This window comes from Kogia breviceps, chromosome X (genome assembly GCF_026419965.1).
Source record: "Kogia breviceps isolate mKogBre1 chromosome X, mKogBre1 haplotype 1, whole genome shotgun sequence".
NCBI classification, from domain to species: domain Eukaryota; kingdom Metazoa; phylum Chordata; class Mammalia; order Artiodactyla; family Physeteridae; genus Kogia; species Kogia breviceps.
The window spans coordinates 106,163,521-106,189,715 of NC_081330.1; the positions used below are offsets into that span (position 1 = coordinate 106,163,521).

The 26,195-nt window shown below is 34.6% G+C and overlaps 1 protein-coding gene across 17 annotated transcripts in view; it reads left to right on the plus strand.

Moving 5' to 3' along the window:
- DMD (dystrophin) overlaps window positions 1–26,195 on the plus strand; it is a 2,551,447-nt gene that overhangs the window by 769,402 nt on the left and 1,755,850 nt on the right. For all 17 annotated transcript variants that reach the window (XM_067023689.1, XM_067023685.1, XM_067023692.1 and 14 more), the window contains exons 3-4: window positions 6,393–6,485; window positions 7,904–7,981. In XM_067023689.1, coding sequence (XP_066879790.1) covers window positions 6,393–6,485; window positions 7,904–7,981 — 171 coding nt within the window. The remainder of the gene's footprint in view (window positions 1–6,392; window positions 6,486–7,903; window positions 7,982–26,195) is intronic.

A 26,195-nucleotide genomic window follows, 5' to 3' on the forward strand; every position in this document is an offset into this window, starting at 1 on the left:
GGTAATACCACATCCTTGTTTTACAGATGATAAAAGGTAAGACCCAGAGAGATTAAGTTACTCGCTCATATCACACACATGAAATATGGCAGAGCTGGGATTTGAACCAAGGAGTTCTGGGGCCGAGAGAATATTCTTACTCATTGTATTACAGTACTTCCCTGTGCTTTGTAAAACATATTTCATCATTGCAACTTTTTTTTCCTTTCCAAATTCTCTCTTCCTAAACCGTATGTCTTTCAATTATTAGTTTCCTAAAATGAGACACTAAACCAGCCTTATTCTTCTGTTTTTAAGAGATTCCTTTCAAGGCAAAACTAATCTATAGTATTAAAAGTCAGTAGACATATACACACTACCAAATGTAAATTAGATAGCTAGTGGGAAGCAGCCGCATAGCACAGGGAGATCAGCTCCGTGCTTTGTGACCACCTAGAGGGGTGGGATAGGGAGGGTGACGCCCGCAGAGGGAAGAGATATGGGAACATGTGTATATGTATAACTGATTCACTTTGTTGTACAGGAGAAACTAACACACTATTGTAAAACAGTTATACTCCAATAAAGATGTTTAAAAAAAAAAAGTAGAGTAGTCATCCTTGAAAGGGCTAGTACACAGAAGTGGGTGTGAGGAAGCTCTGAGGATGCTGATCATATTCTTTTTCTCCATGGGGGTGATGATAATATGAATGTCTTCAGTCTGTGAACATTCACTGAGCTAACATTTAAGATATGTGTTCTTTCCTGTATGTATATTATACCTCAATAAAATTATCTTATGAAATACTTTTTACAACCCATGCTTAAGAAAACAATCATCTATGAAAACTGCCTATTTATATTACAGTGGGTTGCATTATTTTTATAGGCGCTGGTCAGCAGGATTTACCAATAAGTTTGGAATCAAATTTGCTCTCCTCTTTGGTGTTTTTCTTGCTCTTGGTGTTTCTAATAGCTAAAGATTCAGAATCACAGAGAAGTATCTTGATTTTCTCAGCAACGCGGATGTCCAGAGGCTGACTTTTCTACCACCAGAAGTCCATGTTAAATTATTCCTGTGCTCTTCACGTTTCTTTTAGTGCAACATGGTATTGATCTCTGTGTATTTACGGGTTAAAAGATTGACACAACTCTGAAGAGTCGGAAACTATTTAAATATTTTTCAATTCATTTCTGTCCCTTTCTCAATTTTTTTTACTTTGATTTTTTCACTTCGTTTATGCCAGTTACCAATCACCCTGTCCGAGTTTCTTTTTGAACATTGCCTGTAAAACATATATATAGGAATTGATATAAACGTAGAATTTCTTTATATCATCCTGACAATGATCTGGAAGGATTGCTGTCTCATTTTATGGTCCTTTCATCTTGATATTTGGGTTAGCAAGGAAGAATTCAATATGTAAGTGAATGTAGGAAACTGCTAAGTAACCCCAAAAGCTCACTTTTTAAAGAAAATATTAGTCATGAAAGGGATTGAAGATAGAGAGCCAAAGGTTCATATGACCCAAGGTGCATTTAATGTTTTATGTGTCTTATAAAATAATTTTCATACACTTGGAAAAAAAGCCATTAAAGATAGGGAATTTTTAAAGAAATAATACTGTTTTCATGAAGTAAGTGTCAATTGCAGCAAAAAGACATAGTAGATGTCTTTCATAGGAGATAAAAAGAGAGGAAAACAGAAGAAGATTTAATGAAAAGTAAGCAAAAGAACAACAACAACAAGAAGAAGATAAAGAGCTTGAAGGCTCCAAGTGTTTCCCCTTTGCCATCCAAATGTACTAGTATTAGTAATTGAATATGGAGGGACAACTTCCCTCCTTGACTTTCCCTCTTACAGGGGTACCAAACTAAGAGAAAACAGAACACATGTATCTGAGCTCTGTATTTTCTGGTAGATTCAATAATTAAGCATAATTTTATTTATATCTAGTATTTGGCCAAAGAAAGAGAAGCCAAGGAATAGTAGAATAAAACAGAAAAAAATCTTTCTGTATTTATTGAGTACCTACTATTTGCCAAATCTGTACAGCACACCTACACTGTTTCAGAGGCTTAAGACTGATGTGCTATTATTTCAGTCCCCATTCTGTTGATACTAATGAATAAATTGTCCCTCAGAAAGACTAAGTCACTTGCCGGAGACAATGCAGCTAGTGAAGAGGAGACTTGGGTTTGAAAAATCAGCTATTTCTGCCTCAGAAACGTGTGCTGCTTTTGCTACATCATACCTATAGTGCTATGGAATGAGGAGTTGAATCTAGGAAAGAAATGAAAACCATTCCAGAGAAAAGAGATGTTTTGCTTTCTCTAGGGTATTCATAGTCCAGGAGGAATAAGACTAAACACCTGAACATCCATGAAGCTACAGGCTAAATATTGTACATTTCATTGAGCATCAATTTAATTAGACCATAGGAGGGGAAATTTCAAAATGCTTGAAATTACTTTTAAGTTAAACATGCATTAAGAGAGGAAGATAATATCTCCATGAATTCTTAACATAAAACATACGCTTTCATAGAAATTTTGAACCTGCAGTCACTATGTACTTTACCCTGCCAGGCTCCGGGGTAAATAAAATTCAGTCTCGTCTGTTGAAGGATGCTTTACTGGAATATTTTGAGAAGCACCCTGTTAGAGATTGTGGTAGATATAACAAATATAAATTGGATTTCAGTTGTGATACTTTAATATATCATTGATTGCGTGAGTTTGAAAGTTATATATGACACCGAAAACTGTCTTTTTCTCTATCACCTCACTGCTTTCTAGGTGCCCCAACTAGATGTGAGCTCTGATTAGTCTGCACTCCTTCCCTCCCTCTCTGTTTTGTTTGATTCCAGTTTAAAAGGGAGAATTATAAGATGTCAATACCTCGTCTGTGTGTATAAGTTTGTATCAAAGCAAGATCCTGTTTGCCTTCTTGACCTTTGCTTAAGCTCCTTGCCCAAAAGCATAAGCTTCCTAGTCCTCATATCTTGGATGCTACATGATCCTTATGGCCTTGGGGTTCACGCTTTATTCTTTGCCCCAGACTTACTCCTTTCAAAGTCCCAGGTCTTCTCCTTGAATGAACATTTTACCGCCCACATCCCTCCTGGTTTGCCTGACTTTATTATCTGTGTATCTATCTGCCTATCTATGTATCTATATATATATATTGTAACATCTTTATTAGAGTATAATTGCTTTACAATGGTGTGTTAGTTTCTGCTTTACAACAAAGTGAATCAGTTATACATATACATATGTTCCCATATTTCTTCCCCTCTTGTGTCTCCCTCCCTCCCACCCTACCTATCCCACCCCTCTAGGTGGTCACAAAGCACCGAGCTGATCTCCCTGTGCCATGTGGCTGCTTCCCACTAGCTATCCACCCTATGTTTGGTAGTGTATATATGTCCATGCCACTCTCTCACTTGGTCACAGCTTACCCTTCCCCCTCCCCATATCCTCAAGTCCATGCTCTAGTAGGTCTGTATTTTATTCCCATCCTACCTCTAAGCTCTTCATGACATTTTTTTTCTTAGATTCCATATATATGTGTTAGCATACGGTATTTGTTTTTCTCCTTCTGACTTACTTCACTTTGTATGACAGACTCCAGGTCCATCCACCTCACTACAAATAACTCAATTTCGTTTCTTTTATGGCTGAGTCATATTCCATTGTATATATGTGCCACATCTTCTTTATCCATTCATCTGTTGATGGACACTTAGGTTGCTTCCATGTCCTGGCTACTGTAAATAGAGCTGCAATGAACATTTTGGTACATGACTCTTTTTGAATTATGGTTTTCTCAGGGTATACACCCAGTAGTGAGATTGCTGGGTCATATGGTAGTTCTATTTGTAGTTTTTTAAGGAACCTCCATACTGTTCTCCACAGTGGCTGTATCAGTTTACATTCCCACCAACAGTGCAAAAGTGTTCCCTTTTCTCCACACCCTCTCCAGCATTTATTGTTTCTAGATTTTTTGATGATGGTCATTCTGACCTGTGTGAGATGATATCTCATTGTAGTTTTGATTTGCATTTCTCTAATGATTAATGATGTTGAGCATTCTTTCATGTGTTTGTTGGCATCTGTATATCTTTGGAGAAATGTCTATTTAGGTCTTCTGCCCATTTTTGGATTGGGTTTTTTGGTTTTTTGTTATTGAGCTGCATGAGTTGCTTATAAATTTTGGAGATTAATCCTTTGTCAATTGCTTAATTTGCAACTATTTTCTCTCATTCTGAGGGTTGTCTTTTGGTCTTGTTTATGGTATCCTTTGCTGTGCAAAAGCTTTTACATTTCATTAGGTCCAATTTGTTTATTTCCATTTCTCTAATATTTTTAATAACAGCAAGTATTTCTGTCAACTAACTATATTTTATTTTCTTCAAAACCTGACACATTTCAGTGTGCAATATTGTTTTTGTCCATAAGTTTAGAAGCTACTCACTTGTCAAATGCATCTGTAAAATTTTTCTCCTGGAAAACAAAATAAAACAAAATAGCATTTTCAAGGCATTGTCAATCTTCAACCAATTTGAAAATGAAATCTTAATATTATCCCCCAAATGCCAAGTTATTCCGGGTTATAGATGAGGTTCTTGACAGAATTATTATAAAGCACACATTCATTTTCTTTACTTATTAATAGAAAGCTTTCCTTATTTCATGAGAATGGCACTGTTGTTTTAAGATCTACCTGTACATTATATGTACTAAAAGTGCTTTTTAAAAGTTCTAGTATCTTAGTGTTTTGTCATTTCTTTTCCCCTGAAAATTTTAATTAGAACTATTCAAGTAGAATTTCAAAAGAATAACTTGTATTTGTCTTTGTCAAAGCACATATGTGGTTTAATTCCCAAAAGCCTGGCATGGAGGGACTGGTGGACTTCTTGCAGGGGTCAGTGTTATCATTAAGTGAAGTACCTAGGCCCTATCAGGACTTGTCTTGGACATGGCTACCTGGTTGTAGGGAGAGCCTGAATCCTCTGTCTTCAATCTTAGAAGCTTCAGAGATGTCTTTTGCCTGGAAACGAGGGCTCTTCTTGAGCTGCGTGAAATGTAAAGTTTGTGTGTGATCAAAGGAGTGGATGAGAAGAGCCCAATCACCCAAGGCTAGTGTTAGACCCATCACCTGACATTTTGAGGGAAGTATTTCCTGATCCCCAGACTATGGGAATTCCCATGGTTATGTGCTCCTGGGTTCCTTTTACTGCTTCTCTGTAGCATTACCTTTTAGGAATATTTGTTTTCCCTGCTCAACCTAAAGTTCCACAAGGGCTGGGGTCATATCCATCTTATTTACTAGTGTATGCTCTAGCACCTAGCCCAGGTTTATTGGTGCTCAATAAGCATCTGTCATTGATAAAGTAGGGCTTTCTTGATAACTTGGGTGATGAAGGAGTTGTGAATGATTTCATACGAAGGGATTGTAGGCTTTGAACCAGAAAAAGAAGATATTTGGGGGGCATGACAGAAGAAATAAAATATTTGAAAGATAATCAAATGGAAGGAGGAAAAGGCCAAGGAAGCAGCCTGATAAAATAGAAAGAACAAGAGCCCCAGGAGTTAGACAGATCTGGGCCAAAATCTTGGTTTTATCATCTTCTTGTTTTGTCTCTGTTTCATCTGTAGGATGAGTATACTAATGCTAATGTCACAGAAATGTCACAAAAATTACAAGTTCAATTCATTCAGTGGAGTGTTTCTCATGAATAGTCACTCCAAAAATGTTAGATGTTATTAGTGGCTATTGTTTTTCCTCAGTATAATTCCCAAGTAAAGAAGTGAGAAAAATAGATGAAAAGCTTTCACCGACATATTTCAACTTAATTTAAATCATACCTTTCTAAAATTTGAACCATCCAATATGAGACTGGATCATTCTGAGGCAACATGTAAAATGAATATGCGCATAAAGCAAGTTTTATGAGTGAAGGATGGTGAACCCTCTATGATTATGCATTCTATTTCCAAGTACACAAAATGGTTAAATCTTATGTACCCACCCAGGGCAAATTGTTTGTGGTCTTTGTTCCTTTGTGTGTTTACTTCTCCCCGAACAGTGCCCAACTGCCTGATAATTTAAACAATTTTTCTCTCCTTCATAGGAACAGCATTCAAAAAGTTGAGTTAATTAGATCCATTAGACTATAGATCTCCAACTCCTGTTATTGAGAAAAATATTTAAATAGATTTGGCCGAATGATGATTTACTGGTTTTTGTTTTTTGCTTGGGGGTTCTCTTTTCATCCATTACCCTTGGCAGATTAAGAATTAGATACATTAAATATTCTTAAACACAGCTTTAAATTTTAAAAGGCATATTCATAGAAATGGATCACCGGAAGCATGCTTTCGTTAATCGGTTATGTTTCTTATTTCAGTTTGGGAAGCAGCACATAGAAAACCTCTTCAGTGACCTGCAGGATGGGAGACGCCTCCTAGACCTTCTTGAAGGCCTGACAGGGCAAAGACTGGTATGTGACTTACAGTATTTACAAGGAACTTCACATTAACCTCAGAGGAATTCCAGACCAGAAACAAACTCAGCCTAGTTTTATGAGATCCTGTAAAATTAATTAATTTACTGATTACTGATTTAAGTAGCAATACAGGACCTATTCCTGAAAAAAACAGTCTTGCAATATTATTTTTGTTTTGGCATCTTCTGTCATATGCAGAACAAGAAGGTGAAATTTTCAGTAATATAATTTATATTATTTAATAGATATAATTCTATCTTATTATTGGGTATCTTTGTTAGTGGCTGTTTTTATAAGGCTTTTATACATAATGACTTTTTAAGTTTAACTTTTAACTTTATTTATTTAGTCTCTTATCTTTTTTTTCTTTTAGTTTTATTGAGATATAATTGACATACAGCACTGTACAAGTTTAAGGTGTACACCGTAATGATGTGACTTATAAACATCATGAAGTGATTATCACAATAAGTTTAGCGAACACCCATCATCTCATATAACATTAAAGAAGTAGAAAAAAATCTATTTTTTCTTGTGATGAGAACTCTTAGGATTTAAGAACAGTTAATATGAGATATGGAAAATGGGGAGTTGCTGTTCAACAGGTATAAAGTTTCAGTCCTGCAAGATGAATAAATTCCAGAGGCCTGCTGTACAATATTGTGCCTATACTTAACAGCATTGTATTGTGTAGTTAAAATTGTTTTAGGAGGGTAGATCTCATTTTAGGAGTAAATACTTCAGGCATCATAACAGTAGACTTTCTAAAACTCCACAACTGAATGAGTTAATCCATATATTGTAATACACTATGCAAATGTTAGCTTAAAACTTACAGGACAAGATAAGACTTTGGGGATTGAGGGTGAGGGTTAGAGAACCAAAGATGATGGAGGTTTTGAGCTTCAGTGACTAAGACAATTAAGGTAACATTGCCAGAAATAGTTTCCATTAAGCCTATATGGCATTATAGAATTTTGCTAGGCTCAAAAATCTCTTTTAAACTTTCCTAAAAAGTGTGGGAATTGACTCACTTATCTATCTTATTACCAAATGTCCTTATGCCTGCTGATGTTTCTCTTCGTGGTCATGCAACTGAGGTGTAGAATGAAGGAGAGATGGTAACCAAACTCTCTTTTGTGAAGAAAAAAAATGCTGTCAGTTTACTTGAGGAGTGGCTGATTCATGCTATAAGAAACTGATTCATGCAATAAGGAGTTTCTTCATGCTATAAGAAACTCCTATGACAAGGATAATTAACCTGAAGCACTTAAATTCAGTATATTAATGCCTCACAACCTGTAATCATTTAAAAGATTCCAATTTAGAAGTGAAATATATCAATTATTCCATTTCTGGTAGATTGTCCTTCTCTCCCCTGGGCAGTCAACATTGTTTCATTTTGTTTTCAGCCAAAAGAAAAAGGATCCACAAGAGTTCATGCCCTGAACAATGTCAACAAGGCACTACAGGTCTTGCAGAAAAATAATGTAAGTGGAGCCCTGGACAGAGTCTGGATACCATGAGACAGCATGCTTAACGTTTGAGTGAGGGCTTTGGCCCTAAAAACAGAGAAAGCATTTCAAGTTCTCTCTAAATCAAAGCACTTATCATTAAGAGCACATGTTCTAGTTCATGTGCGTCTGCTGATGTGATTCAGGAAGTAAGTGCATGCATCCACAGGGGACAGGGAAAAGTGCGAATCAGACCTGACTGGCCACTTTGTGTTGTTTTTAGATTTTACATAATGCAGTTATATTTGGTGGCCAAATTAAGTCCTTTGGTGAACTCAGCTCCTTACAGCAGTGTTCGTGAAACAAATGGCTTTTAATAGGCTGACTATTATTTTTTATGTATAAAGTGGGTTCACACATGATGATAAAGTTTGTTTGAATTAAGCCAACATTTATTAGATAACATATCCAAGTATGAAAGTTACACAGAAAACTCAGTATTTCAACTCAGCATACGAGTTTCAAATTTGTTTTCTATTCCTATGTTTGATTAAGTTTAACTAGAAGAAAATATATGTGTGGTATTAGAAAAAGTCAACAATCGTACGTAAGCAAGTGTGTAGATGAAAGGAGTTCTTGTGTCCTCAGAGTGACTTTGAGATTCCTCCCCTCTCTCATGATATTGGAGGCAGCCCTCCTTTCTTATTAACTTCCTACAACCTTTCTAATTAACCAGTACGTTTACTGACTTTTTTTGTAACTTCCTAGTTACATTACATCTCTCTTTCAAGGATAAATTCAAATAATTGATCATATACTATTAAAATAACCATAATTAGTGATAGATTAGTAATGATGTATACTCCCCGAAATATTGCTCAGCTCATCTGGCAGGGAGAGGACATCATTCTGGAAATGGAAGTGAAAGTTGTGTAGTAATCGGTAATCGGTCAGTTTTATGAAAGGTTACTATCATATTTAACCTATGAAAATTATTTTACAGAAGTGTTATATATTTTTATTATTTTCTTGCAGTGATTAACTCTATATTTGCAAATTTTCTGCAGCAGAATAAGATAATCTATGGAATGTTTGCCTTATTAGCAGTCCTATAGAACCTTTCTATAAACTTTTTTTGAAGTATAGTTGATTTCCAATGTCATGTTAACTTCTGCTATACAGCAAAGTGTTTCACTTATAAATATATATATTCGTTTTCATATTCTTTTCCATTATGGTTTATCACAGAATATTGAATATAGTTCCCTATGCTATACAGTAGGATCTTGTTGTTTATCCATCCTGTATATACTAGTTTGCACCTGCTAATCCCAAACTCCCAATCTTTCCCTCCTCCAGCCCCATCCCCTTGGCAACAAGTCTGTTCTCTATATTTGTGAGTTTGTTTCTGTTTCGTAGATGTGTTCATTTGTGTCATATGTATCTTAGATTCCACATATACGTGATATCATATGGTATTTGTCTTTCTCTTTCTGACTTACTTCGCTTTGGATGATAATCTCTAGGTCCACCCACGTTGCTGCAAATGGCATTATTTCATCCTATAGAACATTTTGAAAGATCAGTAGCATATAAATTAAGAAAACATTTTAACAATATTAGGAACTTAGACAAAGAAAATGTCTTTTTAAATATCAATTCCTCGTATTCCATTACAAAATATAAGAGCAAGGAAAACAGCAGAAAACTCAAAGAATTATTAGATTTAATCTAGTTGAAGAAATTGATCTCTTCCGAGCAAGAAAATATCAAAACATAGGCTGTTGGATCTCCTCTAAAGTAGTGGATTAATGAAACCGTAGATTTTTTTTTTTATAAGAGTTTTGTTTTTCACATACTGATTATAGATTATGAATGTTCAGTTTTTTGGTATATATTATAATTATTAATTTTATAGTTTTCAATATAGGACCAGAAGAAATTCTGGCAATAAAAAGAAAAACCATAAAATAAAATCCCTGTGACTTTGGGAATAACCATATATTTCTTAGATGTGAAAACAAAGGCATGATGCAAAAACAGAAAAAAATAACTTGAACATCAAAATTATGAGTTGTTCTTATGTTCTGGATATGAGTCCTTTGTTTATTTTATGTATTGCAAATATATTTCCTTTTCTGTGGATTAAAATTTTAACTGACTTTATCTTTTGATGAAGACAAGTTCTTCATTGTGATATAGTTCATTTTTATAAACTTTCACTTTATAATTATGTGTCCTGTTTAAGAAATATTTGCCTGCCAAAAGCCATTATGGTATTACATTTTGCTTTTATCCGTATAAGCTTTATTATTTTACCATTTGAAATTGGATCTATATTTCACCTGTAAATGATTGATTATTGTATATGGTATGAGAAATGCGTTAAGATTCAACTTATTTTTTTCACTTGAAATCTGAACGACAACATCATTTATTAAAAAGAATGTTGCTTGCCCATTGTTCTCTAGTACTGTGTCATAAAAAAATGTTCAATACATTTGTAGTTTTACTTCTGGACTTAAATTCACTTCTATTGTTCTGTTTGTCTATACATCATGAATACCATGCCGTGTGGAATACTGCTGTTTTATAATGCATCTTGTTATCTGGTGAACTTTTGCCACTTTTTTCTTGTTCAATATTTTCTTAGCTATATTGGCCCTTTGTATTTCTAGGTTCATTTTACAATCATCTTTTTAATTTCCACATAAACCTTCTTTGGAATATGATCAACATTGAGTTAAATCTATAGATCAGTTTGGGAAGAATTGACATCTTTACACTATTGAGTATATTAGGTGTCTCCTATGATTTTCTTCTATACTTTATTTAATTTTAGGTTTTATAAAATGACAAAAAGAAATCCAATGGAAAAAATGGACAACAAACTTGAACGGGAACTTCACAAAAGAGGATGTTCAGAAGTTCAAGAATAATATGAAAGTGTGTTTAACCTCAGCAATAATTGGGAAAATTACAATTACAATGAGATACCAATAGAAATTCACAAAAATGGTTGAAATTAGACTGATAATGCTAAGTGTAGATGAGGGTATGGAATAACTTGAACTCTCACAACTAATTGGTAGAAGTGTAATTCAGAGAGCCATTGAAAATAGTTTGGCATTATATACTAAATGTGATAAAAATGTGCATTTCTTATGACCCAACAATTTCATTCCTTAGCATATAACAGACATACATTTCTATGTTTGCCAAAAAATTCATATATATATATATATATATATAATATTCTTTTATATATATGAAAGAGTGTTCATAGTAGCTTCATTTGTAATAGCCAAAATTAGAATGAAAGTGAGCAAATGATAGCGACGCACAGTACATAAGATAGATCAATTTCCGGAAAGAGAAAAAAGTGAGACACAAAAGTATATCTACTGTAATTTCGCTTAATTAAATTTCAAGAATAGGCAGAATGCTTCCATGAGTTTAAAAGTCAGAAGAGTGGTTAGATTTTTAAATGCAGGATGAAATCTTCAGAGGTGTTGAAGATTTCCATGTTTTGACCTGGTGGTCGTTATACAGGTGCTTTTGCTTTGAGAAAATGTATCAAGCTGTACACTTAAGTATATTTTCTGTATGTAGGCTACCAATTTTTTAAAAAAGTTTAATAAGAGGAATGTAAGAAGGGAAAGTAAAACTGATCTTACAAACTGCCAAACTCCAAATTATGGCCATATTTATCTATCTGAACATAGACCGTGTATTTTATTATGAAATTGTTTAATAAAATGTGATAAGTGAATATACAAAATTAGAATGTGATTAATGCAATATATGGATCTTTTCTCAGGAGGTTATATTTCTTACTGAAAATAGAAAATCTTGATAAAATTCCAATGTTTTAGCAGGCAAAGTCCCACGAATGAGGGGTAAATTGGACAAGGAGTCCTTCCAAAGCAAATTTCCACAAAGCTCCCATTTGATCCAGGGCCCTAATGGGGAATGGCATATAATTGAGGTCTCTGTATTAAAGGACAGAATCTCAAGTAAAACATTCTCCAGTGTAAACCAAAACCTCGAGTGAAATAACCTTTACCTGAGCAAGCTCCAGGCCAAGAGACACAGAATACAAATGCTCAAAAGTAAATGTATTATCATTTTATACTTCCCGTTATTTTGTAATAAAAGAAAGCAGAAAAGAAATGGAAAATATTCCAAGGGACATGTTTTTTAGTCTCTGATTATTAGCATAAAGAATAAACACACAAAGAGAAAGTTCAAGAGCAGGATTTTTTCCTAAAAATGGCCTTGGGTATTCTATAGCAGATGACTAAATGATCCTGGGATGGGATATAAATAAATCAACATATTAAGTAAAATAGTAGATAGAACTATTTTCCTTTTAAAAATCACAAATTCTCAGAATGAACTATAGGAGGCAGTGATTAGAGATTTTGAGTAGTCATACTGTAAACAGAATAATGTTAGTATTTTTAGATTCAATGCATTATTTATTGTCTACTATATGTCAGGTTGTATTCCAAATGGTAGGAACACTGCAGTCACTGATCAAAACAAATGCAATCATTTATGTCATGGAGTTTAGAGTCAAATACCAGAGGAAGTTAAATATGTATAATGTATGTAGTGATAGCTAAGTGAATGAAGAAGAGACAAATAGACTAGGAGGTTTGGGAAGGCCTTTGGTTAGGTTGTCTTATAGGTGGAGACTGGAAGGAAGTGAAGGAGTGAACCATGGGATTATCTATAGGAAAATGGTCCAGGCAGTGGGATAAAAAGACCTAGAGGAGAAAAAGCATTTGGAAATAGGACTCAATAGGTGGAGAGGACTGAGTGTGGAAAAAAATGTAGTAGAGTAGGGGATCAGAGAGGTAGCAGGGTGGTGCTGGGAAGAGGAGAACATGGGGAGCCATGGTTAGGGTTTGAATTTCGTTCTAAGTGAGATGACAATGACTCAACATAAAAGGGCTATTATAAATTAAATGGGTAATAAAACCAGTTCTTTTAAAAGTCAGAGATAAGAATATTAATAAAAAAGAAAAACATATACGTATTTGAAAATATCATTTTTATCCAAGAAAGTTGAAATCAATAATTAAAACATAATACAACTTACTACATAATAGAAATACTGCTAAAACCATAAAGAATAAATGATGGAAATATATTTTTATTCAGAGCCTTTAATTCACCATTGTCAGATTACAACACAGTTAGCAGCAAAGAAAAAAGTTGACAATACAAATAATAAACTAGATTTAATAGTGATTTTCTACCTGTCGACACTCCCAAGCATAGATGATTCTATAAAATCGGTGTGAATTACATACAAACCTTCTCTCCCATAAGGTTGGATTTGCAAGGAAAAGAGTAGTTTATAATTTCATTTAAATGAACCAAATCCAAATCTGAGCTCTCAAACAGGCATTCAGAAAATTCTAACTTTGTCATTATTAGGAATGATTTCCCCTTTCCCTATGGAATGGCCAGACATCAGTAGACCTATGTGGTGCCTTTTATAGGCAGGGGAAAAGCCTTTCATTTTTCGTTCATTGAATTATCCACTGATATAGTCACTATCCAAGCCCAAGTCATCTCATGAAGTCATGTGTATCATTAACAGTCCTGAAATGAATCAGAAAGCCTATGCAAAAACAAAGTTGAAAAGACTGTAATAAAAGGAATATATACAGAAATATGGGCAGGATTAAAGGAACCAACAATGAATGGTGAAGCACCCAGAGACTAGCCTCAGTTAATAGGCTTTACTACCCCGAAACCTAAAGAGATAAAAGGATAGAGCTGTTACCTTAAACCAATGAAAGCTGTAACCTTGGGAGTGGGTCCACTGGGTAGCAAGTGCAACCATAGGTACCTAAAGAATGCAGTTACTCTCAAATCATGGCCTGCTGGAGGAGGTGGGAGATTGATACCTTAGCCTATCTATTCAGTCCTCTTAATAGTTTGCCAGTGCTGCCCATTGGTTGAACCTAACTAGAAGGCAGAGGGTAAGAGATCCTGGATGATGGAGCCATCTCATACTAGGTGGGTCATCTCAAACAAAGAAGGTGTAAAGAATGTGGGAGGGGGAGCAATCAGAGAAAACCCAGCCCTTCAGATAGCTCTATTTTTTTTTTTCTGGTCGAAAGAAGACTTGGGAATCTCTACGTTAAGAGCCCTAATGTTGGCCAGGGCCTAACCTTGCTGGGTGTAGCAGGAAGCCATTCACTTTTTTTTTCCCTTTTTAAAAATATTCATTTATTTATCCGTCTATTCTGGCTGCACTGGGTCCCAGCTGCAGCACGTGGGATCTGGTTCCCTGACCAAGGGTCAAACCGGGGCCCCCCACGTTGGGAGTGCGGAGTCCCAACCACTGGACCACTAGGGAAGTCTTGGAAGCCATTCACTTTTAAGGCCATACCACCTCCCCCATTTGCTGACAGGGAGTGGAGGTAGTTTCTGGCTAGTTTTGGAACCAGCTGACATTACTCTCCCATGCTTCCGGAGAACACCAGAATAAGAAAAGGAAGATAGACTAAGAGTTATCTCTAACTTCTACCCTGCTATAAAACTTATTATAGGCATAGGTGAAGATAAACATATAAAAAATGTCCTTGGCATATGTACAAATAAAAAATGGATAATATATTAGAATGTAGTGAAAATGTCATTAAACACATAAAAAGAACTTTTAAAGGGCATAATCTTTGATGATAATAATATAACGTAGAAATTAATAATACTTAAAAAAATTCAATTTGATTAATTTAAAGTGCATAAGAAACCAAGAGTACAAATCCATGTTTGTATAGGAAAAAGCATTCCATGAGAAAACCCATGAGAAATAGCCTTGGTTCTACCCAGAGGTTCAATATTTGTCTTTGCTAGATAAATTTAAGATATTGGTTCCTTGCAATAAAATCATAAAATAGACTAATCTCTTATAAATTTAATCAGAGAAAAGAGGGAAATAAATCAAATGTATGCAATTTAAACATAGAAAATATTAAAAATAAGTACAAGAGTAGAAACCAAAAATGGAATCTACACAGAACTATATGTTTATTATAAAAAAGCAATGAAATTGGATTATATTCTATTTAAAATCATAAATTAAAAAAATTAACACAGTGGAATATAGAGTACCTACATCAATAACCGAAGGAACCTAAGAAATCATAAAACAAAACCAAACAAACTTTTTACAAAGACTTCTGGTTCCAGTGGAACTAGTGGTAAGTTCATTCAAAGTTTTAAGAATTGATAATTGCTAATAGAAAATCATGAGGGGGCCTCCTAATTCTACAAATCTGTTTACAAACCTAATTTTTAAAATCATCTGAAAAAAATTGGCCCTCCCTTGTTGTTAAAGGGATATTAGAAACTTCCTTTTGAAAAGATATTTGTGGTAGTTTCAAGATCTTCTTAGGTCAAGTTCATTTTGTCTCCTTCCTTCCTCCCTCCCCTCCTCCCCTCCTTCCCTCCCCACCCCTTCTTCCCCTCCTCCAATTCCTCTGCCATAAATGACTAGTTTTAGCATATTCCCTAGTTCTAAACTAGCAACTCAATATGAGCCTGTGCTTCAGTTTCCTTTCTTTTCTCTCCTGACTTCTAACTTACTCTTCTCACTCAAATGTCACTCACAACTTAGCTTTGTAGAGCTCAGACACCACATTTATGTTCTGATTTGCATTCTCTCTGGTGGCTGTTTTAACATGAAGTCATCCCTGCTATCAATAAATTATTTGTGAAAGCCACTTATTGAGAAAGAAGTACTTCTAAGTGCAGTGATGCCTTCATCACATTATTTGCTGAGAGCAAAGCACTTTTGAAATAAAGTTGGCGGTGGTTTAAAAAAGTAAACAAAAGAAAATACAAAATCCTGTGAAACGGGATGACTCTACCAAATGGCTGTGCTTGTCTACATACTAGCTCAAGATAAAATGTATCCACAGCTTCCATTTCTTTGTAACTTATTGAAGGTAGATAGAGCAAATCTCAGATAATAGGGAAACATCTCTCATACTGCCAGTCTATCATTCCTTTATCCTTCTCTGCTATTGTTTGTAGGTAGTCCCCTTCACCAGACATTCTGAATTCAGTTCTACAGGTCTTTAACCCCATCTTCTCTCAGAGGTAAAGAAATATTTAATGGGTCATTTGAACTTGTTTATTGGTAGATTTTTTTTTCCCTTAGAGATAATTAAATTCCAGTCAATGAGTTTCCTCTAATACAAGTTTGTATTTTTAATCATTTTAGGTAAAGTTGAATAATGATTGATTTTTTTCACTGGTAAAGGAATTTAGCCATTAGAAATCTGATAGGGAGATTTAACTGTCTGTGGTGTTTTAAACTGTCCTCCAGATGCATTATGATACCTGTCTTCCATTCATTGGTTGATCCCAGTTTGTTTCCTCTTCTTCCATCCCAAGATTTCCAAGTGTATACTTTATGAATCCTAGTGCCTTTTTGAAGTCATAGAATGCACTCCATCATTATTTTAAAGAACCTGACAAAAAATAGAGTGTTGCATTATACCCTGGGCATATACTGGGACTTTACTGATTTAACGTGATTTAATATTAGCTGACACAGTTGTAAATCTCATAATTATGTTCACTACTCTCATCAATTGTCTATGACAAAGTGGCACAATTTTACCAAGTAATTTCAACTATACAAGGTGAAATAGCACAAAGAAAATAAGATCGTTGTTGTACATTATTAAACCACAAATCCAAAATGAGTACTTAAAAAGCCTAGGGTGAAAATTCAAATGTCAGCTCTGTTCAAATATTCAATTAATCACATCATTGAAAATTGTCACTGAATTAGATTGAATGGTTGTCAAATGTCACTGCTCTGAAAAATGATATAGTGTTCACTCTTCCTGGCATATGATCTTAGATAAAGAGGATTCTAAAGTGTTCTTTAAAAGTAGTATTTTATGTGTCATTTAAGTATTCAGAAACTTAAATAGCCATTTAATGTATTTTGGGGTATGTCAGAACATAATATCTTTGACCAAATATAAACTGCTTCCATTTATTACTCATAAAATCCAGTGTTCAGATATAAATTCCAAATTTTTAGTTTATGTTAGACAAGTATTATTTTTTATATTAAAATTTCAGTCCACACAATAGGCCTGTGATTCGTCTGCACCTTATATATGTTGATTCCAAGGATCCAGAAGAAGTGTATCCATTTAACCCTGTCACTCACTAACTACAGGATCTTTGTCAAATAATTTCATGACTTTGGTTCCACTTTGTCATCTGTGAAATGTACTAATAGAAATAGTTGCACTTATTTCAAAATATTCTTCTATGGAACATAAAAATATATATAAGCATATCTTATAATCTTTAAATTTATATTCTGATGCAATATGAAATTATTCCTCTTAAAATGAAGCTAGTTATCAGTGAAAATAATTTCATAAGGTGAATTGTTTACCTTCCCCCAACCCTGTACATTTCTTGCATCAAGGAAAAAATATTATGTTTTTCCTTACATATTCAACTTAAAATTGAGGTAATCATTTACTTTGATTTGTATACATGGAGATCTTTTGGGATAATAATAATATGGCTACAAATTATATTATAATTGAAAATTTTTCTCAGTATAATGAATGTTAGTCATGTATCTTAGAATTTTTTGCCATTGCTGTTGCCAAGTGGTTTTTTTTTTTCTTGAAATCAGTATACGTGGCTGAAAACTAGAAAGCTCTGGCTACATAGTGTTCTTTTAAAAAAAAAAATTTCTTTAAATTTTATTTTATTTTTTTATATAGAAGCTTCTTATTAGTTATCTATTTTATACATATTAGTGTGTATATGTCAATTCCAGTCTCCCAATTCATCACCCCCCCACCCCCCCACCCCCCACTTTACCCCCTTGGTGTCCATATGTTTGTTCTCTACATCTGTGTCTCTATTTTTGCCCTGAAAACTGGTTCATTTGTACCATTTTTCTAGGTTCCACATATATGCATTAATATACGATATTTGTTTTTCTCTTTCTGACTTACTTCACTCTGTATGACAGTCTCCAGGTCCATCCACATCTCTACAAATGACCCCATTTCATTCCTTCTTATGGCTGAGTAATATTCCATTGTATACATGTACCACATCTTCTTTATCCATTCATCTGTCGATGGGCATTTAGGTTGTTTCCATGACCTGGCTATGTAAATAGTGCTGCAGTGAACATTGGGGTGCATGTGTCTTTTTGAATTATGGTTTTCTCTGAGTATATGCCCAGGAGTGGGATTGCTGGATCATATGGTAATTCTGTTTTTAGTTTTTTCAGGAACCTCCATACTGTTCTCCATAGTGGCTGTATCAATTTACATTCCCACCAACAGTGCAAGAGGGTTCCCTTTTCTCCACACCCTCTCCAGCATTTGTTGTTTGTAGATTTTCTGATGATGCCCAGTCTAACTGCTGTGAGGTGATACCTCACTGTAGTTTTGACTTGCATTTCTCTAATAATTAGTGATGTTGAGCAGCTTTGCATGTGCTTCTTAGCCATCTGTATGTCTTCTTTGGAGAAACGTCTATTAAGGTCTTCTGCCCATTTTTGGATTGGGTTGTTTGTTTTTTAATATTGAGCTGCATGAGCTGTTTATATATTTTGGACATTAATCCTTTATATGTTGATTCATTTGCAAATATTTTCTCCCATTCTGAGGGTTGTCTTTTCGTCTTGTTTACGGTTTCCTTTGCTGCGCAAAAGCTTTTAAGTTTCATTAGGTCCCATTTGTTTACTTTTGTTTTTATTTCCATTACTCTAGGAGGTGGATCAAAAAAGATGTTACTGTGATTTATTTCAAAGAGTGTTCTTCCTATGTTTTCCTCTAAGACTTTTATAGTGTCCGGTCTTACATTTAGGTCTCTAATCCATTTTGAGTTTATTTTTGCGTATGGTGTTAGGGAGTGTTCTAATTTCATTCTTTTACATGTAGCTGTCCAGTTTTCCCAGCACCACTTATTGAAGAGACTGTCTTTTCTCCATTGTATATCCTTGCCTCCTTTGTCATAGATTAGTTGACCATAGTTGCATGGGTTATATAGGGTTCTTGTTGTCGTTAACGTGGCATTCTATATTGCCAGGTATAAGATACATAGTATTTATAAAAATTCAAGTTAATAATATTATATTGAAAGTGTGTATGCATTTTATCTTACTCTATCTTGTGAAATCATTTTTGAGGGCAGTTTTATAGAGGGCAGCAAATGGTGCCCTCTAGTATACAATATTCTATCTATGAAATTTTGCTTAGTTTAGTTATAAGAGCTACTTTGCCAAAAAGTTTAGTTCTGCACCTTATGTTCAATAAGACTACCTGCATTGAAATTTCTATTTTGCTATATTTGTTTCAATATTCTTTCACCATTTTAATGTTTATATTTCCTTAACATTATGAGATTTTTTAAAGTAACTGCTTAAAATCTTTAGTGTCAAAGAGGAAGTGTATAAACAAACAAAAACACAGTTCTGTTAAGAGTTACCTTGTGATGTATGATTATCATAAATGCATCCAAAATAGAGAGAAATTTTAACTCATTTCACTAGTGTTTAAGCAATTTGATAAAACAGTCCATTTTTTAGTCTTTGCCCTCAACACTTAATATGTGGTATATGGTGGAATGTGAAAAATATTTAATGAATGACTAAATATGTAAAGCTTAGTCACTGAAGTTAGGGGGGTAGTATCTTTATAGTGCTTTCTCAGTACTAAGTCTTATGATGTATTCTACATCAAAATGTGCTTTTGAAAGGTATTTTTCAATGCAAATTTCTATATTTGTTTAAAATAAAAAATAACCTTTCGAATGTAGAGATATGAGAGGGAAGAAAAAAAACCTGCCAGTAGAGACCCAAGGCCACAATGGCCAATGCAGCCCACGCTTGATGTTGTATATATTGAACTATTCATCATTTAATAATAAAAGATTCAATACATGCATCTTTCAATGGCAAAAGTGGGTATGATTTTTGCCCATAAGTCTTAAAATTTTATATGAACCTTAAACACAGTATAAAAGCACATGCTGCAGGGCAGTGAAACTCCTTTGCTTTTTCCAAATTTTTGATCTTTTAAATGCATTATATTTGGAAGGATTATATAACTACTTGAGGAATTTCTCTTGAATATGGAGAAGTCTCTTTAGCTTGACTACATGATGGCAGATGTTTTCTAAAAGGCACTTAGCACATTTAAAAAGCAAATCCTATTTGTCTTGAGTGTTGAAAAGAGATTCTCTGTTATAAACAGTTTATGAGAAAGAAATGTATGGATCTGAAAGAACCAAATATATAGAAGGTAGAAGTATCTGCATGAGGTCTATGAGGAGCGCTGTTTATTTGATAAATCCCAATGCATGGTTTTTCCCTAAATGTTAGCTATTGTTTAAGATTCTGGTTAAGGAAACCCACTCAAACTTTTAAAGGTGATATTTCATGGTCCCTTTTATAATCTTATCGTTCTATGTGAAGTTATTTTATAAGATTTAATCTGCAGCATTTTTCGGTTATTTAAACGCACATACCAAGACTGATAAGTACAAAGACTGCTTACCCTTATCCCTTACCCCATGCCTAATGAAAATAAAAGCTCAGATTGTATTCTCCACATGAAGGAACAAAAGTGACTCCTCCTTAGGATAAATCTTGAAATCTGAAGTGATCTGGAAGAACCACATCCTTTGAAACATATGAGGAACCTCCTAGCCCTAACCTAATATCAACTGGCTGAATGATACAAGATGTGTTTTCATTAGTCCCTGTAGTTATGAAATGTCCTTCTCAGTGGTTGTCTAAAAAGGCAAAAATATCATTTATTGGAAAGATGATGGTTCCTTTATTGAATGAGATATAACTTTCTACAACATCCACGTTAGGAATGCAAATGCTTAAATTATTTACAAACTAAAACTGGAAAAGTTTATCCATCTCCCTGCCACCACCAAACATTTTAAAAGCATGGAAAAATTTGTAAGAGATTTATTCCTTAGAACCTTGTCAGATATATCAAAGTAATATCACTCCCTTGCATTTATTTATCTTTTTTCTTATCTTTTACCTCTGTTTTACCCTGAGAAGTTCCGTTTTCATTATATGACCTGGTTATTGCAATTTTTTAAATGTCAAATGTTCCTCATTCCAAAGTCACTGTGTGCAAGTTTATGTCTGATGAACTCATTCTGCAATTCTTCTTCCTGTAAAGCTAATCAAAAATAATATAAACTTGTCTAGGTCAGTAATCTCCTTTACTAAACCATTACATTTCAGGTTCATTTTAAATCTTATGGTTTTCCTAAGTATTCTTAAATCTTACGTATATCAGTATTATATGTATAAATCCTTTCAATAGAACCACCGTGGGCTATCTAAATTTAGCTTGTAGAAAATATTACTGACGATGCTAGATTGCATCCAAGCCTTGAAGAACTGGGGATAAAACAAAACCTCAGATAAAATAAACATTATTCTCTTGAATAAGCAATGGAAAAGAATTGTTCTTCATGCCCAGTGGTTAGTAAACTCATTTAGTAGGTAGAACACCAGGAAGGAGCAGTGCTCTCTGAAATACTTATATATTAATAATATAATTACTAAATATAAATTTTTGTACAAAATCATATATTTTAATCTAGCTCCTAATGTGGGGACAGAATAGGAAGTCCCTTCAATTCGTGTTCTCACACCTATAAAATGGATAACAATAGACTACTGTATTCCAAAAGCCAATTCCTTAAGTTTCCTAGGTGCATTTTTTTACAGCCTGCTCATCCTAACCCAAGGGATTTTTTTCCTATGAGTTCACATTTAAATATTCTGCTGGAGCCACAGTAAGCTTCCATTAATGGTGAGGGAATTCCTTGGTGGTCCAGTGGTTAGGACTCCACACGCTTCCACTGCAGGGGGCCCGGGATCGATCCCTGGTCCAGGAACTAAGATCCTGTGTGCTGCGGTGCGGCCAAAAAAAAAAAAACCAAATGGTGAGAATTTTCTATATATTCCAGAATTAAGTTTGAGTAAAACATCTTCCACAGATAACACTGCAAAACTCTGAGCCAGAATCTAATGTTACTTTCTAAGTAGAGTCTTAGACCTGTTTGCAGGAACTCTAAAGCCAATCTTCACGTGGAGGTGAACTTGTTTCTGCAAAAATTCAATGCATGCTATTTAATTTTCACACATAATATCAATTTTCACACCTATTCATTTGGTATCAGATGCTTTCATTCTGCAAAACAGGGAAGCATAACTCTGGGCCTCCTCAGTGACCTCAAGATTGAATTGCCTGCTATTTTGTGCTTGTTACACCGACACACAGACACACAGAATCCATTTATTAGCATATATGTCATATAAATGGTTTTTGTTTTGCCTACTAGATAGACACATAATTATTCATTTAACATAGATACTAACGTATTTCAATTTTTATTTTCCCTTTTCATAGTTATTTGGAAATTAGATTGATAATCTTTGGAAGCTATAATTCCAGAGCATATATTAGGAAAAAACTACGTAAAAGAAAACAGAGAAGCAATTGTGCGGCATGGTGATGATTATTTGAGAAGAGCTAGTAATGTTTTTAAAAAATCAATATAATTCATAGCTACATGGTGAGATATGGGGCATTATTAACAACACCAGGCATACGAAAATTGAGAGTCAAATGGGTTAGCCATGAAAATGAACAAATAAAAGGGATTATTGTTTGGTAAAAGCAATATTCAATAGAACCTGAATAATATGCCATTTTCTGTAGACTATAAAACCTCACAAATTTGTGTTTATAGGATATCACATATGCACACTCACACATACACTGATCATATGAACAGGGAGTTTTTTAGGTCAGATTAGGAAAGAAGTTGGGAAGAAAGTGGGGCAAGCAAAATGGAAAAGAAAACTTGTCTCAAGAAAAATAGGAGATAGGCATGTATAAGGTCTCATTCATGCATTTGTATAAAATCATATTTGTGTGGTCTTATATATAAAGAAATACAATATTTCTAAAAAGAACAAAAATGAAATTATATATACACACATACATATGTACATATACACAGACACAGAAAACAGTACAAAGATTAACATATAGTTTACCACTCAGAAAATGGGGATAGTTATGTTTCTTACAACCCAACTACAGGATGACAAAATACCCACCTATGACAACACGATTTGATCAAATATGAACTTTTAGAAAGGAATGATGATTGGTAATAACTGCAGTGTGATAAGAGTTACCCTCTAAGGCACACACAGTTGAGAATACATGAGTGAAATACCACTTAAAAGCCATGCTATTTACTCATTGCGCCCTATGGCAAGCACCACCAACCAAACTGGCCTACTGGATAGGATGGTATAGTGAGTAACACTGGCAATAAAAAAAGTGGACTAACAAAATATAATTGCAAATCAACAGAAAGTTACATAAATTGGATTGCATTACTGTAACTGTCTACAGAATATCCCTGTAAAACTAAGATTTAATACTATGCTTTTATTGTTTAGTGAAGGTTGACACAAGAAATGGTCGAATGGTTATCACTGCATCACTTGTAAAGCTGTAATTAAAGATGCAGTGTATTACTATAAAATGCACATTTCTTAGAGTTGAGAATTGTGAAAAGGTTTGCTGTTCCTGACAAAAATGTAAGCGTCCTTGTGCTAGTTAGAGACATTTATAATGAATCTCAGCTAGTTTTTTCTCAGTGCCCATAAGAATTAGCCAAGATCTGTTCAACTTCTCTGGTAGTATTATTTTTCTACCTCATAGTGCCCTAACTTGTTCCTTGCATTCCGTGAGATTTTTTTTTTTTTTTTTTTTGTGGTACACGGGCCTCTCACTGTCGTGGCCTCTCCCGTTGCGGAGCACAGGCTCCGGACGCTCAGGCTCAGCGGCCACGGCTCACGGGCCCAGCCGCTCCGCGGCACGTGGGATCTTCCCGGACCGGGGCACGAACCCGTGTCCCCTGCATAGACAGGCGGATTCTCAACCACTGCGCCACCAGGGAAGCCTCCTTGAGATTTTTTTAAGACTCTTCATAATCCTGCCTCAGATTGTTTAACAACTTCACACATGCCACCTTGTCCCTGAGTACAACACTTCTAATTCCCAACCATGTAATATCTCTTACGCTTGCCCCCCCATATCCTTAGTCACATGTGTCTTCTTGGCATGCCTTCCACACACCGCCCTTTATTTGTTCCAGTTTTATATTCCTTCTTTACAGATTCGGTCAACAATGAATATTTCCTCTTTCTTTTGCTTGCACTGTCACAAAAATTTCCTTTTCTCTACTGGGCGTCCATGAGACAAAGTTGCCTACCTAATTTTTTTCCAGTGGTTATAAATAAGTTTTATTGGAACACAACCATGCACATTCCTTTAGATATTGTCTAAGGTGTGTGTGTGTGTGTGTATGCACCAGTGGCTTCTTTTTATTATTTATTTTTATTGTGGTAAAATGTACATATCATATACATTAGCACTTTAAACATTTTTAAAAATTGGTGTACCATTTTAACCATTTTTAAGTGTACAATTGAGTTGCATTAATATTATACATTCCCCTATGTATGCAACCATCACCACTATCCATCTCCAGAACGTCTTCACAGTCCCAAACTGAACCTCTTACCTGTTTAAAAAAACTCTGTAATCACCTCTCTCTTAGCCCCCGGTAACCTCTATTCTACGTTCTTTCTCTATAAATTTGACTATTCTACGTATCTCACGTAAGTAGAATCATATAATAGTTTTCACTTTAGGGCTGGCTAATTTCACTTAGCATAATGTTTTCAAGGTTCACTGATGTTGTAGCATGTATCAGAAGTTCCTCTCTTTTTAATGTTGTAGAATACTCCGTTGTATATATATACCATGTCCTCTTTATCTATTCATCTGTCAATGGATATTTGGATCATTTTCACCTTTAGGCTCTTGCGAATAGCTGTGAACATTGATGTATAAATATATGTTTGAGTCTCTGCTTTCAATTCTTTTGGATATATACCTAGAAGTGGAATTTTTGGATCCTACCTAATTTTAATTAACTTTTATTTTGTGACCTGCTATTAGCCTGTGAACTTTTTGACAGTAGGGGTTCTACCTTAGTCTTCTTTATCAGGCCTGAGCACAGTCCCTGATATAATATAGATTGGATTTTAAAAGGGATTTGGGGGGGATAAATAAATGGAGGAATCATCTCCCTGCTCACACAGAGAACAAGCTTATGAGAGTGGATAGGGGAAGCTGGTATCTAAGTGCCTGTTGCTTGCTCTTAGTCTCCCCAGGATGATCCCTATGGCAAGTCTAAACTTAACTACCAGCAGTGATTCCCCAAGTATATCTATTTTCTAAAAATCACATGTTCTTTATTTAAATAATTGAATCTTCAAAAATATATGGTCTGATTCTCACTCTCACTATAATTAAGTTTCAGAAAGCAGGAGTATTTTTCCCTTTTGTGTTCTAAGTACATCAGTGCCTGACATATGAATTTGTTGAATGAATTAATCAGTAAATCAATTCTTAAATTTATAGCATCTTTTCCACATGGGGAACTCCTCCCCTCTACTGCCACATGAGGAATCCCCAGATGAAATGTAGATGATGGTGCTTTCTTGTTCAGGAGTTATTAATCTCCCCTGGGATCTAAATTCTAGAAACTTGTTGTATCTACTTTGTATAATTAAAATGAAGGTATCATGGCAAATTATTGTTTGCATGTATAGGAAAAAAATCTACGTGGATGCTCAGTAATTTGAAATTCTGATATTTACTTCAGCACTGAATTAGGAAAAATTTGCATGGGGGTACTACTAAAATTCAGCTGTCCAATGAGAAGCATCTGCATTGTAGAAATAAGCAGACGTGTAGTGTGTTACAATGGCAGTATCACCTTGACTTTCCTATACCCAAGAAAATCAAGGTCTTTCACCTTAACCAGCTTTCAGGACTTCTGCTCATCCACTCTTCAATACAGCCTTACTTAAATGTCCATTTATATGCTGTCCATTTACTTCAGGCTGACTTCTCTGTAATGTCCATGTGGTACCATCCTCACATGTAAACTGTTGCATAGCTTAGTAATACCCTCTACTATAAATTATGTGTGGAATTAAACTATGGACTTGTATCTAGATCTTGTATCCTTATTTCAATGATTCTACATTTTCTGTATCAATTATTTGTTTTAATCCAATTCACCAATAATT